Source organism: Onychomys torridus, chromosome 4 (assembly GCF_903995425.1).
Source record: "Onychomys torridus chromosome 4, mOncTor1.1, whole genome shotgun sequence".
Classification (NCBI taxonomy): domain Eukaryota; kingdom Metazoa; phylum Chordata; class Mammalia; order Rodentia; family Cricetidae; genus Onychomys; species Onychomys torridus.
This window is the reverse complement of record NC_050446.1, coordinates 124,757,078-124,773,284: the sequence shown is the minus strand read 5'-3', so window position 1 is coordinate 124,773,284 and position 16,207 is coordinate 124,757,078. Positions and strand designations below refer to the sequence as shown.

Here is a 16,207-nt window from a genome sequence, read left to right as displayed (position 1 = left end):
GGAGCTGGAGCTACAGACAGTTGTTAGTCACCCAACATAGGTGCTGGGAACTAAACTCTGGTTCTCTGCAGGAGCAGGAATCTCAACTACTGAGCCTCTCTTCAGTCCTTACAATGTATTTTAATCTACCCATAACACATTCAAGTACCAAGCTATCCTTATCTTTTCCTAAACTATAGTGGTTGTTTAACTTGTCTCCAAGCATTTTGCTTTTACTCCTTTACAAATAACTAGAAGAGGAATAATCTTTTTTTCTTTTTCTTTTTCTTTTGGTTTTTTGAGACAGGGTTTCCCCATGTTGTTTTGGTGCCTATCCTGGATCTCACTTTGTAGACCAGACTGGCCTCAAACTCACAGAGATCTGCCTGCCTCTGCCTTCCGAGTGCTGGAATTAAAGACAGATGCCACTACCACCCGGCAATTGTTTGTTTGTTTTAAGTTAAATAGTTTTACCACTGTATAATTTATATACCTACAGTAATCCTTTTAAAAGTCTAATTTGTGTATCAGTCCAGAATTAAAATCCTTTGATATCCTTCCTTTTTACCAATAAGGACATTGTCAACTTTTACCTAATCTTTCAGACCTATGGAATCTGGTCTGTGTTTCTCAGATTTTATAACATGCCTTTCTTCCACTTGATCTTATTAGTCTTTCTTTTTCTCTGGCTTTCTGTCCTAGCCTGTATGGCACCTATCCAGCGAGACATTCCCTAGCTAGCTTCATTTATGAGGAGCCTTCTCTTTTATCCATCATAATAGCCACAGACTTCTTTGTACTGATAATTGCTAGGTGCTAAGGACCAATCTCAGAGCACAATACTTGGTAAACATGAGCTCTATCACAGAGATACACTCCAATCTACTTTGTCTAAGGCGTTTATTGTGATTATCTCTCACCTACACCCATCTCCCAACTAAATGCAATGAATGTGATGACTCTTCTGTTTGTGAATCACTCTATTTATATTTAGGGAATATAAAGTAATAAAATAAAACAATAATCTATTGTTTTGTTTTGTTTTGTTTTGTTTTGTTTTGTTTTGTTTTTTTTTGGGAAGGATATCTGTTTATTGGGAATGAAAGCCTGGGTTTCATTTGTAGCAATGAGGGGGAAGAAAGTGGAAGACTACAGAATCTACTCACCTTAAGTGTGTAAGAACAGGAGGCAGCATTTTGGCTAGCTCATCCATGGTGGGGTACTGATACCTGAAACCCAGAAGGACACCTTCTGAGTTAGAAAGCACCCACAGTTCCCAGCCACTAGGAGACCTTGACCAGTCCAGGAGTCTTAGAGAAACACATGTTTTTGTTTTTGTTTTTTTTAAACCAAAGGCTCAAAGGATGTGATGTGGTGCCTAGAAACAATTGTGGCCTGCTCCATAATCCTCCATGACTGCCATGTGAGGAAGGAAGTAAAAGGGGTCACCCTCTTTATGCCAGAGGAAGCTATAGGAAGAGAACTGGTTAGATGGCCCACTATGTGCTATTTCCAAACCCTTAACATTCACTTCCAGGCTGAGGAATGTTCAGCAACAACAGTCAACTCAGAAAGTAGCTCAAAGTCTGCCAATCATATTTAGGCAGTTAAACTCTAATAGGAAACATAGTTTGCTGGGCCTATGCACTATTATAAAACTTAGGCTCCTCAGAATAAATATCATTCATTTCCTTAGGATAAAACATATTGTACTAGAGTAAGTGTGTGTATATGTATATAGTAAATGGGCTTCTATATAAGGAGGCAAGGCTCTATAACCAACAGGGAGCTCAGATTGTATCTGGTAAACACTATAAGGGATAGAGTGTTCTCAAAACTATTTATGCACAAGTCAGGAAAAATCTTGATGGATATCACCTGGGTGAATGACAACTTGTATTTGAGAGACACAACAGCTTGGAAAGTCAACTAAGATTCTGTAACAAGACTTCTTGGGTTGGAATTCCAGCTCAGCTACTTATTTGCACACTGATACAGACCCTATAGGGTTGTGTGGATCAAGGGAGCCAACAACAAGCATTTAAACAGGAAGAGCCGGGTTCTTGCAGGTGCAGACTCTCCATTGTCTTTGGAATGTTTAAGCTCCAGAAGTCACTAGGAATTGAAGCACAAAAAGGGAAGGTCTCCCTCTTCCCTCCAAAGCTCTCACTGGCACCCTGCCCAGGGGGCACTTGGGAGTCTGTGACACTGGCATACAGAGCAAGTTTAGGATGATGTTGAGTACCAAGGCCAGTCAAGATGGTGCCCTTTCCTGTCAAGATGGCTCCAGAGTAAATGGTTCCCTGGGTGTCCAAAATCCATCTCTAGGTGGGAACTCAGATGGAAAGGTATTCCCAGAGCAAGCTCGAAGGAGTCTGGGTTCAGCCCATGTGTCTGGCACTTTAGGAAGAGACACATGTAACAAATGTGAAACAAAGGAGTCGGGGGACAGATCAGAGTCTGTGAGAAGTGGGTGTTCCAGACACATTCTGCCTTGGGGCTATAGGCACACAGGTCGTGGCCTGAGACCAGGGGCAGAGAGACAGGCAAGCAGCACCACCTGTAGGTGTGACACCATCACAGGGAGGGGAACACACCAGGAGCCCCACAACCAGTTCACCGCATGTGCTCTGGCCTGCATTCTCCCAGAGATCTTCCTAGGGCCTTACCCTGTTGGGAAGGAGGGTGCCCCTTCCTGCTGGCCTGGGGCGTCCACATGGCAGACAGCAAAGTGCTGGGTGATCTCCTGCATATCCTCGAAGTTGAAGAAGGTATTGAAACAGGATTTATCTATGAGATGAGAACAGCTGTGGATCACAAGTTCTCCAGCTGGCCCCAGTTTTCCTCTGCCCAGCAATGCTGGGCCACTGCCCTTTCACTCCCTTCTCAGCAGCAGTCCACTAAGCCAGGGCTCTGCACAAAGCCTGGACCCCAGCTCTGAAGGAGACTCCACAGGAGGCCCCTCAGGGACTGGAGAACAGCTGCTTCTCAACTCTAGCAATGGGTTCTGAGTAGGATCCACCTTGTGGAGGTTGGCTGGGTTTCCTGGTGGTGCACAAATAATCTTCTATCCACAGTGCTGTCTCCATGCACCTTCTTCCTCTACCTGATGAGGAGACACTGCCTTCCCCTGACCCTGGCTAGAGGACATCCTCAGCTGCTGGTCATCACATGGGGCTTTGTCAGAACTGCTCTGTGCAAGGAGGAGATGCTGCTTCATATTACTCTCTTAGTGGAGGGCCTTCATCACTTCGCATGCTAAGGCTCAGCCCTGGGCTCTCAACTCAACACTCAGAGCCAGAGCAGCATGAAGGCTACAGGTCTGCAGAGTCTGTGCATCTGTAGTTAGAATCTAAACTTGAGAGGGTATTCCAACACTGGCATTACACTCTCCCTGCATTAGAGTCTAATCTCATTCCATAGGTTCAGTATTACTTTTCTGCAATGCTTTTTAACAGAAGTGCCAAGGATTTTGTATTTTGAAATATCTGCATATAAATAATGAGAAATCTTCTGGTTGGAAGTCAGATTTGAATATGAAATTCATTTTTATCTCACATATACTTAATACAGATTGACTAATGATTATTTGTTATATGTAGTATTTTTAGTGTACCTCTGTGCTGAGTGTGACTTATCACATGAAGTCAGGCAAGGAAATTACTCATCACATCACAGCACCACTAAAACAGCTTCAGATATTGTAGTATTTTTGTGTTTGCGTTTGGATAGTAGGGTTACTCAAACTGTACTGTAATAGAGCACTAACTTAAAGAAGCTCAATAATAGGCTGTAGAAAGAAAACAATATTTCAGTGAGTTTCTCACAATAAAATTAAGTTAAAACTCTAAGTTTTCTAACCTCAACCTAAACAAAACAACAGAAAACACCATGGCTGAGGTAGTTGCAAAGCACTTGGCATGAGTGTGGCCCTACATCCCATCTCTAGGACCATCACAACAAAAACAAGAAAAAAGAAACAGACTTTGGCTCTGCTCTCATAGAAGTAGACTGATCTGTCTGCAGTGGACACAACAGAAAGGAGAATATAGTCTAAAATCCCCCAAGAACATGTCCTGTATACTACCTAACGATGCTAAGCCTGCACATGACAATAACAACAGAGTGTAAGAAAGACTAGCTCTGCTCTATTATATACCACTGTTTGGGATTGGAGAGCTGGCTCAGTGGTGAAGAGCACTTGCTGTTCTTACTGAGGACTAGGATTTGGTTCACAGCACCCACTTGGTGGCTTCCAACTGTTTGTAACTGCAGTTCCAGGGGATCTGATGATACTTTTTGACATCCACAGGCATCAAGCACACATGTAGTGCACATGCAGTAAAAGCATTCATACACATAAAATAATTTTAAAAAAATGAATACTATCCCCCTGTCCCCCAAAAATAAAAATAAAATTAAGAAGGCTGGGCAGTGGTGGACATGCATTTAGTCTTTTATCCCAGCATGTGGCAGGTAGATTTCTGTGAGTTCAAGGCCAACCTGGTCTACAAAGAGAGTTCTAGGACAGCCAGGGCTACACAGAGAAACCCTGCCTTGAAAAACCAATAAATAAATAAACAAGTAAATAAAAATAAATGAATAATGGAATACTATTTTTCCCTTAATATATAAAGATTACACACAGTGATAAAAAGTGAAGCTGTAAATCAAATACATACGGTTGAGCCCAATGTCATGGTATGTCAGGATAACTGGTCTATTTCCTTTTGGTAAGCCTCTTATGGTGACATGGACCATACCATGGGGTGTTTCGATGTCATGTTCCTGCAATAAGACAATGTAAAATCTCAGAAAGGCTTCATGAACTATAAGCCCACCAGAAAGAGGCAGTGCTACATACACTATTTGAACTTTCTAATTCTACTAATTAAATAGATAATAAATAAATACACAGAAAAAAAAAAAAAAAAAAAAAAAACCCTTGTCCTCAAAGGTCAGTTTTGGGTTGGGGATTTAGCTCAATGGTAGAGCACTTGCCTGGCAAGAGCAAGGCCCTGGGTTTGATCCTCAGTTCAAAAAAAATAAAATAAAAAAAGCTCAGTTTTAGGAGTCCAGGAAATCAAGGATTTGTTGATAAATTTGTAATTGGTAATGGAAGGAAACCAACAAGTTGGATAAAGAACCAGGAAATACTTAGGGAAAGAACAGTTAAGGAAACAGAAGATGTGAAACTGTTCCTGGGTAAAAGCCAGAGGCTTCAAAAACCTTGAACACGTACGTGTTCGGCTGCAGAAAACTCTGGCAGACATCAAAAGGAATGTTGGCCTAGAATCCTTCTCCTTTCTTGGATGTGTCTTACATCATCTGTCACAGGAGTGACCCCTGGCTGTCATGTTCATAGGATGAATTGTAGAATGAAACCTTCGGGCCATGGCTCCCTAGAGGTAGGAAGCCATCTGGTCATGTGGTGTCAGCATCTTTCCCTAGGAATCTGTTTGGGACTGAGAGACCACATGTGTGACTTGGTGCTTCTCTTGAAACAGGAGTAACTTTGGTAGCTTCTGGGTGGCCTGCGACTACTATAATTCCTGGTCCTCACTGTGTATGCTCTTAAGACATCCTGGACTGCTCCTGGCTTAAGGTGTGCTGGGCAGCTTGCCCCATATATCCCATAAGACAGGAACCAAAGCAAAACGAAGCTGAGAAGCAGTCAAAGTAGAGCTCAGCTCAGGGAACAGAGTGAAGCCAGAAAGGTTTGAGCTGGTAATGTTGGGATGCCTGCAACACAGAGAACGGTGGATGGGAAGGGAGAGGGGGCAGAATGCTGAGGTTTATTCTAGTCTTTCTCAACTTTTACATTTCTAAAAAAAAATTATAGCACTTAGCCTCATGAATTTCTGCTGAAGTCTCCATCTGTCTCAGAAAGTTTCACATGGATAAGAAAGAATTAATTGTGCCACTGGTAATCTCAACAAATGCAATAGGCTTCCAGTATAATTTTCTATTTAATAGTGAACTTCACTATAACTTTGGTTTCTCTCATGTGGGAAATACAATTTCTGCCTAATAGGACATCAGTATATTTCAAATCCTAGGCTCCAGATCAGAGTAGAGAGAGACCTTTACTGATTCATGGTATGTATGCTTCACTATTTGATGCTCCTGGTTACTGATTTTGCCTATGAAAACTCACTGCATGGCTTACATAAAGGAAGGCAGAAATGAAGACTAGACTTGAGTATTATGAACTGGTTATGAGATGAAGCATAGGGTTTGGATAGAAAGACTATAAAGATATAAATCTCTGTTATTGCATAGTCATTTATTTATAGACATGCCAGATTTACATGTATGTGCTTTGTGTGTGTGTGCATACACACACACTCCAAGTTAATTTATGAAGTATCTCCACACTGAACCCTTATTATATGCTACATTCTGATGTGAGCTCTGAGGCTAATAGAGCATACCAGAGAGGTGTTTCTGCCTTAGAAAGACTATATTCTGGACAGAATGTCAACCAATGAAACCAAAACCCAACCAATCCATAATAGCTCATGACAAACATAGTCCTGTCCTAGAAAATTAAGAAAGCAATCAGGACTGGTCGGTGGTGGCGCACGCCTTTAATCCCAGCACTCACTCGGGAGGCAGAGGCAGGTGGATCTCTGTGAGTTCAAGGCCAGCCTGGGCTACAGAGTGAATTCCAGGAAAGGCTCCAAAGCTACACAGAGAAACCCTGTCATGAAAAACACCACCACCACCACCACCACCACCACCACCAACAACAACAACAACAACAACAACAACAAAGCAATCAGGAAAGTACAAAATGCAAATCCATGAAATGCTATTTGACATACCCAAGAATGTAGAAAAGTAAGAGCTCATACATATTCTTGGATGTAATTTGGAATAGCAGCTCTGAAGAAGAGTTTAGTAATTTCTGGTTGTATTGAGAAGAGCCTACCTACAACATCTGTGTGTGTGTGTGTGTGTGTGCGCGCGCGCGCATTTTGTTGTTGTTTTTTAGTATCTCATTGTGTGTCCCTGGTCACAATCCTCCTTTCAGATATATCTAAAGAAATTCTCAAACACGGTTATATACACAAAATCATCAATCATGTTTATTTTTTAAAAACCAGACCCTGCCCCGCGGTGGTAACACACACTTTCAATCCCAGCACTCGGAAAGCAGAAGCAGGTGGATCTCTGAGAGTTTGAGGCCAGCCTGGGCTACAGAGTGAGTTCCCAGACAGGCGTAAAGCCACACAGAGAAACCCTGTCTCAAAAAATTAAAAACAAACAAACAAAGAACCCAGCCCCTACTAACAGGGAAATTAATAGATCAATTGCTTTATTTATATCATGAATTTATATATCATTTATTTATATATGAAATGAAAATGAGTAAACTAGCAGTTTAAGTATTAACACCAAGAAATTTTTAAAAATTCAGTGTCCAGTAAGAGCAGGATAGAGAAGACTATGTGTACAGTAAGTTATTCACACAAACATTTCACAGCACACCACAAACTGTGTTTATGATATTTAACAAATATAGTACTGGAAGAGAAGCAATGTATGACAATCTCAGAGCTTCAATTTCTTGAGGAAGGAAATGGATGCTGAAAGGGAACTCCAGGGGACCAAGGTCTCATCTCCATGCTCTGTTTATGGAGAAAAATACAGGAGGGAAAAAGAATAAAGGGAGAGAGGAATAAGTCCTCTTATTTGTTAGGCATCACAGTTCAAGAAAGTCCCCCAATTTGTCACTATGATGATCTAGTAGTAGAACCTTCCATCTGCTTCACCCAAACCTTGATTAAAAAAAAACAATCTTGCTGAAACAGTCCACTTGGGCCTCAGAAATGAGACGAAAACACTCAAATACAATGTGACCTTAACACAGGAGTCTCTCAATCCCTAGCCAGTAGTCAGCAGCGGTATGTGTTTGAGGGGATGGAAAATGAGCTGAAACAGGAAAAACAGAACAATGATAAAAATGGAGCTGTAAATGATGGAGTTTTTTTTAAAAGAACATTTTTTTTTGTTGTTTTTCGAGACAGGGTTTCTCTGTGCAGTTTTGCGCCTTTCCTGGACCTTGCTCTGTAGCCCAGGCTGACCTCGAACTCACGGAGATCCACCTGCCTCTGCCTACTGAGTGCTGGGATTAAAGGCGTGCGCCACCACCGCCCCAGCTAAAAGAACACTTTAAAGTGGGAAGGGAGCGGGGCAAAGTAACTGCTTTGTCACCACTCACAATGTGCATGACCTTCAGAGTCAAAATTGGACCCTTAACACAATCTCAACCTTTCAAGGGAGAACTCAGTCCCTACCTCCCCATAATATGACTTCAAACCATGTAACAACCAAAGCATCAAAGAGCCAAGAGTCTTCACTGTCACTTGTTGCCCTGTCTTGGCCTGTTGCTTTACGTTGTCCTTGTCTGGAGCTCCTCTTCCTTTTGGAAGAGCGTGAATGCAAATGGTCTGAGAGCAGCGGCTGAAGAGAAAGAAGGCACTAACCTCCAGGGGGCGCTGTGTATGGATCTCCATTGTCAACTAGGGCAGGGGTGCAGAGACCCCGGCTGTGGGGCTGAGTCAATGGTCAGACCACCTCAGGGTGTGAGCTGCCGCTGCCAACCCTCATTTGTCTTTCTGGTTCTTTCTTTAGGGACTTGCACACTAGCATTCTAGAATGTGACCACAATGGCAGCCTGTGATCCAAGGGTGGAGCTCAGGTGGCTTCCCCCAGGCTCTGGTATCTATCTCTGAGGGGTATACTTTATGAACATGCTACAATTCCAGGCTTATGAAACAACTCAAGCTCCTAAAGGCTGCTGACATCTCTACCTATCTTGACTGCCTTGTCCTATCAACCAAAGATTCATCTTAACCAGAGAGCCTGTTAACAATTTGAGCTAGGATGGTACCAGTGTTGGATAGCCACCAAGTCTGGTCTCTTTCTCATGTCCTCTCCCTCTAGTTAAATGTGCTGCCACACTTCTACTTGCCCTTTACTTTAGTTAAATTATGATCACGTCGTGCTTGTCATTACTTCTTCCCTACTAAACATGTTGTTAGTATAAACTTTTATTGTTTCCAAAAGGCAGGTATGATGTGTGTGGAATTCAAGGCTTGCTAGGCAATTATACTTCCTCTGAGCTACACCCCAAGTCCCAACACAAGGCTTCTTGCTATAATGCTTGTTCATTACCTTACTTCTTTCTGTACAGAGGGAGAAGGTTCACTTGTGTAATCTCACCGTAAAATGCCTGCAGTTACTTAGCCCCTGTCCTATCACGTTTCCCTGTTTAAAGTTCTGTGACACATTTCCCTTGACTCTGGCCTTAACTTTCTTCTTTCTTACCTCTCATGCCCTTCACTCGAGTTTGTTCACACAACACTTCCAGACATCTAGTTTTTCTGTTGCAGCCACCCACAACTTCTAGCTTTCCCACAAGTCACGTTTCTCATTGGAAAATCTCTTTTGCAATATGTCAACCTAAGAAGTTATTTTCCTCCTTAAGAACCAGCTCCAATATCTTCTTTCCACAACCTTAGCTGACAATGAGGATAAAGAGCAAATATCCAACCCCACCCAATACCCCAGAACTCTAACCACATTGTGTTTCAGGGTTGTGCTGTGTATGACACCCATATGTGACCATTTCTCTACCACTGAGAATCCTGCCCTAGACTTTACCATAACATTACAATAAAAATCTTTTCTTAGCACTGTGGCTCTGGGCTGTAAGGTTTGAAAAAGTTGGTAGCCATCATAAATGTGATGTGATACGGCCTGTTGGAGGAATAAACCCTCTACTTACAGAGCTTACAGGCAGGTGGTGATTTGTGATTTTTGTTTGTTTTTTACTTCAGCTTTTTCTCTAAGCTCCCCCTACCCTACCCCCACTCACTGCTAACTTAATTCTCTTATATTTGTGGTTGTGAGCCTAGCCTTTAACAGCTGAGCCATCTCTCCAGCCCTTAATTCTCACTTGGTAACAAAACATTGACCAAGTGACCTCATCTGTAGAGGTTTAAAGATGTTTGAACACCTTTGAAGAAGTGGTCACATACACTGATTTGCACTATAGTAATAGTATCAGGTCTCAAATGGGTCCTCTACAGAGCAACTACAATTAAACAGGCAACATGAAATTATTCAGTCCTTGGCCAAGCCTAGATTACCCTACACCATCATTATCAGCTTCTTCTACGGGAATGATATATCCTCCCAGACAAGAGCTTCTTACTATCCACTAATATTTACTGAGTGCTGGGATTAAAGGCATACATCACTAACACCTGGCTGGCTGAATTTCCTTAAGTTGCTATTGATTATCATGAAAGTGTCATTTTTCTTACAGCAACACAGTATATACACAGAGAAGCTACAGCATTTGTTTAAGCTCTAGCTCCACATTTCTAAGTAGTCACATGGGACAGAAGGGTCAGGAAGCACCAAGTAGACAAAGGGACAGTGAGGGGCTTATCACTGTCATCACACAATAATTGCTTTTTCTCCCTTCTTATCAGCTCTAACCAGGTCAACTGGCATCACCCCTTCCTTTACTATTCTACACCTACAATATACCTAAGTTTGCCTCAGAGGACCTGAACAGCAATGCTACCACTTGTGACAAGAATCAAGAGAAATAGCACACATATAATTAATTTTCACTGTTGAAATGACTATGCCGGGCTGACATTTGTTCTGATCTCTTTCCTAACAATGTCCACGGATATTTAAGCTGTCCTAGTTAGCTTTTTGACCAACCTCACTTTAGAGTTCCCTGGGAATGGGAACCTCATTTGAGAAAAAGGCTCCATCAGATTGCCTGCAGGCAAGTCTGCAGGGCAGTTTCTTGATTAGTGACTGCTGTGGAAGGGCCCTGCCACTGTGGCTCTGCCTCCTTTGGTAGGTGGTCCTGGACTGCATAAGAAAGCAGACTGAGGAAGCCATGGGTAACAAATCATTGCGCTGTGCTCCTACATGGCCTCTGCTTCAGTTCCTATCTTGAGTTTCTACCTTGGCTTCTCCTGATGATGGACTATAAGATGTAAAATGAAATAAACCCTTTCCTCCCCATGACCATACTCTTGGTCATGGCCTTTATCACAGTAATAGAAAACAAACTAAGACAGAAGACTCAGGCAAGCTGGGCCATCTTTGACTTTTCACATCATAGTTCCTATATCTTAGGTCTTTGTGTGTGTGTATGCTGGAGACTGAGGACTGAACCTAGGGTCTTCAAACACTCTACCACTAAGCTATATCCCTAGTCAGTTTTTCTTTATAACACAGAGACTCCATATATCCAGAACTAGTGACAAATGTGATCTTTACAAACACCTGCTCTCATTCTATTTCTTTTTTTTAAGAGTTATTTATTTATTTATTATGTATACAGTATTCTGTCTGCATGTGTCACTGCAAGCCAGAAGAGGGCACCAGATCTCACTACAAGTGGTTGTGAGCCACCATGTGGTTGCTGGGAATTGAACTCAGGACCTCTGGAAGAGCAGTCTGTGCTCTTAACCACTGAGCCATCTCTCCAGCCTATCTCATTCTATTTCTATCAGATCTCAACTAAAGTGATCTTCACAATGCCAGAAGATAGTAAACTTTCACTCAAGGTATCAGGACCTTTTGGTAGGCTATTTCAGATTATATATGTGTGTGTGTGTGTGTGTGTGTGTGTGTGTGTGTGTGTGTATACATATACATATATATATATCCACATTGGTGAAATAAGGTTTAAGCTTTCTTATCATTCAGATACATTAAAAAAAAAAATATGTCATATGAAGGTTCCAAAGAAAATGGTAACACAACAGTACAGGACTTCATAATTAAAAAAAAAGCAGGAATATAATTTTTTATTGTTGATTTTCAGGGCTGAGGACTGAACCCAGGACCTCACACATGCCAGGCAAGAGCTCTACCACTGAGTTATAGTGGAGATTCCAATATAAAATAATAATAACAATAATATAGTAGTAGCTATTATTATTGTTGTTGTTCTGGGGATGCAAGCATTGCACAGCGCACTTGTGGAGATTAAAGGACAATGTTAAGGAGTCAATTCTCTCCTTCCAGCTTGCTGAGGCAGGGTTCCTCTTGCTGTTTTTGCCATACTGTATACACTAGGCTAGCTAGACTGTGAGCTTCTAAATTCTTCTGTCTCTGTCTCCTGTATAGATGTAGGAGTGATGGGATTATAGATACATACCATTGCATCTGGACTTCTTTCTAGAAATTTTATTACACTTACATTTTTATACATTTATGTGTAAATAAATTTATATTTACACATTTACAGGTGGGGAGAGGCATGCCATGGCACGCACATAAAAGTTAAAAGACAACCTGTGAGAATTTGGTCTTTCCTGCTATTCTGTGGGCTCTGGAAATTGAACTCAGGCTGTCAGCCTTGGCAGTAAGCATCTTTATCTGCTAAGCCATCTTTCTGGCTGCCTATGGATTTTTAAAAAGATGGGTTTTAGAAATTAAACTCAGGTTATCAGGCAGTAACTGCCTTTACCCACTGAACTATCTCATTGATCCCTTGCTAGAGTATTATCGTGTCTTGCATGTGTATATATGCGTACCACAGAATACATTTGAAGGTGAGAGGACAGCTTCGTGGTGTTTGTCTCTCCCTCTACCTTATGCAGGTTCCAGGGATTGAACTCAGGTTATCAGGCTTATGTCACAAGTGGCTTTACACACTGGACCATTTTACTGGCTCCTGCTAGACTATTTTTAAGCCTTAATATTTGTGGTGCTTTGAAAGAAAATGGCCCCCACAGGGAGTGGCACCCTCAGGAGGTGTGGCCTTGTTGGAGTAGGTGTGGCCTTGTTGGAGGAAATGTGTCACTATGGAGGTAGGCTTGGAGGTCTCATATATGCTCAAGTTACTTCCAGTGGGACAGGCCACTTGCTGTTGCCTGCAAGTCAAGATATAGGACACTCAGCTACTTCTCCAGCACTATGCTTGCCTGCACACAACTATATCCCATTATGATGATAATGGACTAAACCTCTGCAGATGTAAGCCACCCCAATAGAAACCCTAAGACAATATTAAATTTAATTTCACTTAAATCTATACTTATACTTACATATGAAAACAGTACTTGTCTAGAATGAGCAAGGCCCTGGGTTCCATCCCCAGCTCAGGGGTAAAGGGGTGCAAGACACACACACACACACACACACAGCAGAAGAAATAGATGGTTTAAACTTACTAACTTTTTGGTCTCTGATGAAGGCAAGTGCTTCCATGCTTTCAGAAAGGAGTGCACACATAATATTTCTAAAGTGCATTATACTGAGTCTCCTGTCACTCTTATCTCAATGATATCCTTCTAGGTAAATTATATTAAAAACAACAACTCCAACCATTCAACCAGAACCCAAACCACACTGAAGTCAGATTAAATTAAATACAACTAAACTCAATCTTGACTGACCCTATTGCCACAAAGTATCAGAAGTTCTAAAGACTTTTTGAATCTGAGTAAAAATGACTCCCATGCACACTAGGCTGATTCTATCAAAAGAAAGAACCAGCTAGAACTAAAACTCAAGGACAGTGCTACCAGCCCGCCCTTGCACAGCAAGCCTCATCTAACCTGCCAAATAACCTCAGCTTTGAGGACAAGCTGACTCCTTAAAACATGTTAGTTCTGGACTTATCTGGGGAAAAATAAGTAATGGATTCAGGAGGAGGCAGTTTTTCAGTCCCAATCACTTCATGTCCTCACTTGGAAAAGAGGAACAAGAAAAACCATCTTATAATATTGCTTTGTTTCTCTAAAATATACATTTCCAAGATCACATCTGTCTAATAGATACTCTACCATAGGTGACCAATAATTATGATAGAACTGGTTTGCCAATGCAAAAGCTATTTAAAAAAAAAATTCTATACAAGGATTGAATGGACTGGTTTTTCCTTTTTATGCTAATGCTATAAAGACTGTACTTAACATAAGTAACTCTTTGCTGATGGATGTGCAGGATGGCTGAGTACTGGAAACAAGAAGTGCAGTTGGAAGGGCCATCCTTTCCTGCCCATACCCTTTGAGTTGACTTCATGCTGTTGCAATGGCACAACCCCAGAGTGAGAGGGTCAGGCTGTGTGTGCTTATAGGGTTCCCTGTGTATCCATGTGTGTTCCTTTCTTAGACTTCTTTCTGGGGTAGTTAACAGATAAAATAAGTGGGTAGAGAATGGCTGGCTCATTTTATTGGTTTTCAAATTGGCAATAGTAGATTATGAAGAACAGTACCATGTAGGAGAATACTGAGTTAGGATAAATTTTGCATTTCCAAACATAAAGCCAAGGAAAAATTTTCACTTTGTATTAATAATAATTGGTTTTTTGGTTTGGGAAACAATTTTGCTATTAAGATGTCTCTTCTCCAAACTGCCCATCATCTATTTTATCTGCAGTCTGGTGACAATCTTCCACCACTGGTGACAAATGAGGTCTCTAATATCATTTGAGGAAAGGAGATCTCAAAAAGTTCCTAGAAGGCACTATTTCAATATGATAGCAAATCATTTTAAATAAACTTGATCCAATGACTAAAAGAACACTAATGAGTCATAATTAGTATGATGAGCACACTTTTAGCTAGATGTGGTGGCTCATGTCTATAAACACAGAACTTGGGAGGCTGAAACAGGAGGCACTGTCATGAGTTCACGGCCAGCCTTGGCTACAGCCCCTGCTTCAACAAAAGAAAACAAAATACGAACAACAACAATACAAGATCTACTTCTCTAAGACCACTGGCACAGGGAGGAAGGCACTGTAGGGACCCTGTACAGAGCCTCTTTGGTGCTTGTACAGTCCTTACCTGGCAGTCAAAGTCCTGGAAGTTTCGTGTGCCATTCTGTCAATGGAAGGCAGAAAACACAGTCAGTTTCCCCAAATGTGCAGTAAATTTAGTTCACAATGAAAGCAGTGCACGTGCAGACTCCCTAGTTCTCACAAACTAAAATGATTCCCATTGGAAGGCTTTGGAGAGAGGGTGGATGTTTGATATGCTACTGCAGGCTTCATTTTCAGAGGTGAGATTAACATGAAGATAAAGCCTAGTCATCCAGCAAATCCTGTTGTATTATGCTTTCTGAGGAAAGAAAGCAGTAAGGATGTGTAGGAAGAGGGCAAAACATGAACCACAGTCTAAAGCTCATCCTCAACACACATGGGAAGTAAGACATTGGAGGCCACACCAACAGTGATGGAGAATCGAAAGAAGGTTCCCAGATCTAGAAATTAAAGAAACAACTGGGAAGAAGACAAAGCCAAGAAATGAAGATTTTCAAATTTAACTTTAGTTAGATTTCTTTAAGAAAAGCAATGTTAGCCAGTGGCACACACTTTTAATCTCAGCATTCAGGAGGACAGGAGGATCTTTGTGAGTTCGAGGCCAGCCTGGTCTACAGAGAGAGATCCAGGACAGGCACCAAAAAAAAAAAAAAAAAAAAAAAGAAAAAGGAGGAGAAGGAGGAGGAGGAGGAGGAGGAGGAGGAGGAGGAGAGGAGGAGGAGGAGGAGGAGGAGGAGGAGGAGGAGGAGGAAGAAAAGCAATGTTGTGGAGATGGCTCCCAGTTAAGAGAGCACACTGTGCCAGGCATGCCTTTAATCCCAGTATTTGGGAGGCAGAAGCACATGGATCTCTGAGTTTGAGGCCAACCTGGTCTATAGAGCAAGTTCCAGGATAGCCAGAGCTACACAGAGAAACCTTGTCTCAAAAAACCAAAAGAATGCACACTACTCATGCAGAGGACATGAGTTCAGTTCTGGCACTCATTTGGGGTAGCTCACAACTACCTATAACTCCAGCTCCAGGAAATCAAAAACCTCTGGCCTCTGCAGGCACTCCCACACTTGTGCACACATCTACGTACACATGTATATAAATAAAAATAGTAAACCTTAATTACAAAGAAAAAAAGAAAAGCAATGTTGGGGGTTGGAGAGATGCCACAGCAGTTAAGAGCACCTGCAGAGTGATCCAGGTTAGGTGACTCACAACCACCTGTAACTCCAGTTCAAGAGATCCAATGCCTTCTGTGGGAATTGCACATATATAAACAGGCTCACACACAGACATAAATAAAAATCAATGAAATTTTTCTAAAAAGCAATGTTACAGAAAGAAAGAAAAACAAAACAGAGTTCTTGTTCTTTTTTTGTTTGTTTTTTTGTTTTTCGAGACAGGGTTTCTCTGTGTAGC

At 41.6% G+C, this 16,207-nt stretch overlaps 1 protein-coding gene across 3 annotated transcripts in view; it reads right to left on the bottom strand.

Moving 5' to 3' along the window:
- Nucleotides 1–16,207, bottom strand: part of Ndrg3 (NDRG family member 3) — a 65,445-nt gene that overhangs the window by 18,020 nt on the left and 31,218 nt on the right. For all 3 annotated transcript variants that reach the window (XM_036184020.1, XM_036184022.1, XM_036184023.1), the window contains 4 exons: nt 14,823–14,858; nt 4,662–4,767; nt 2,649–2,769; nt 1,146–1,208 (listed from right to left, as the gene is read on the bottom strand). In XM_036184020.1, the coding sequence (XP_036039913.1) occupies nt 1,146–1,208; nt 2,649–2,769; nt 4,662–4,767; nt 14,823–14,858 (326 nt within the window). The remainder of the gene's footprint in view (nt 1–1,145; nt 1,209–2,648; nt 2,770–4,661; nt 4,768–14,822; nt 14,859–16,207) is intronic.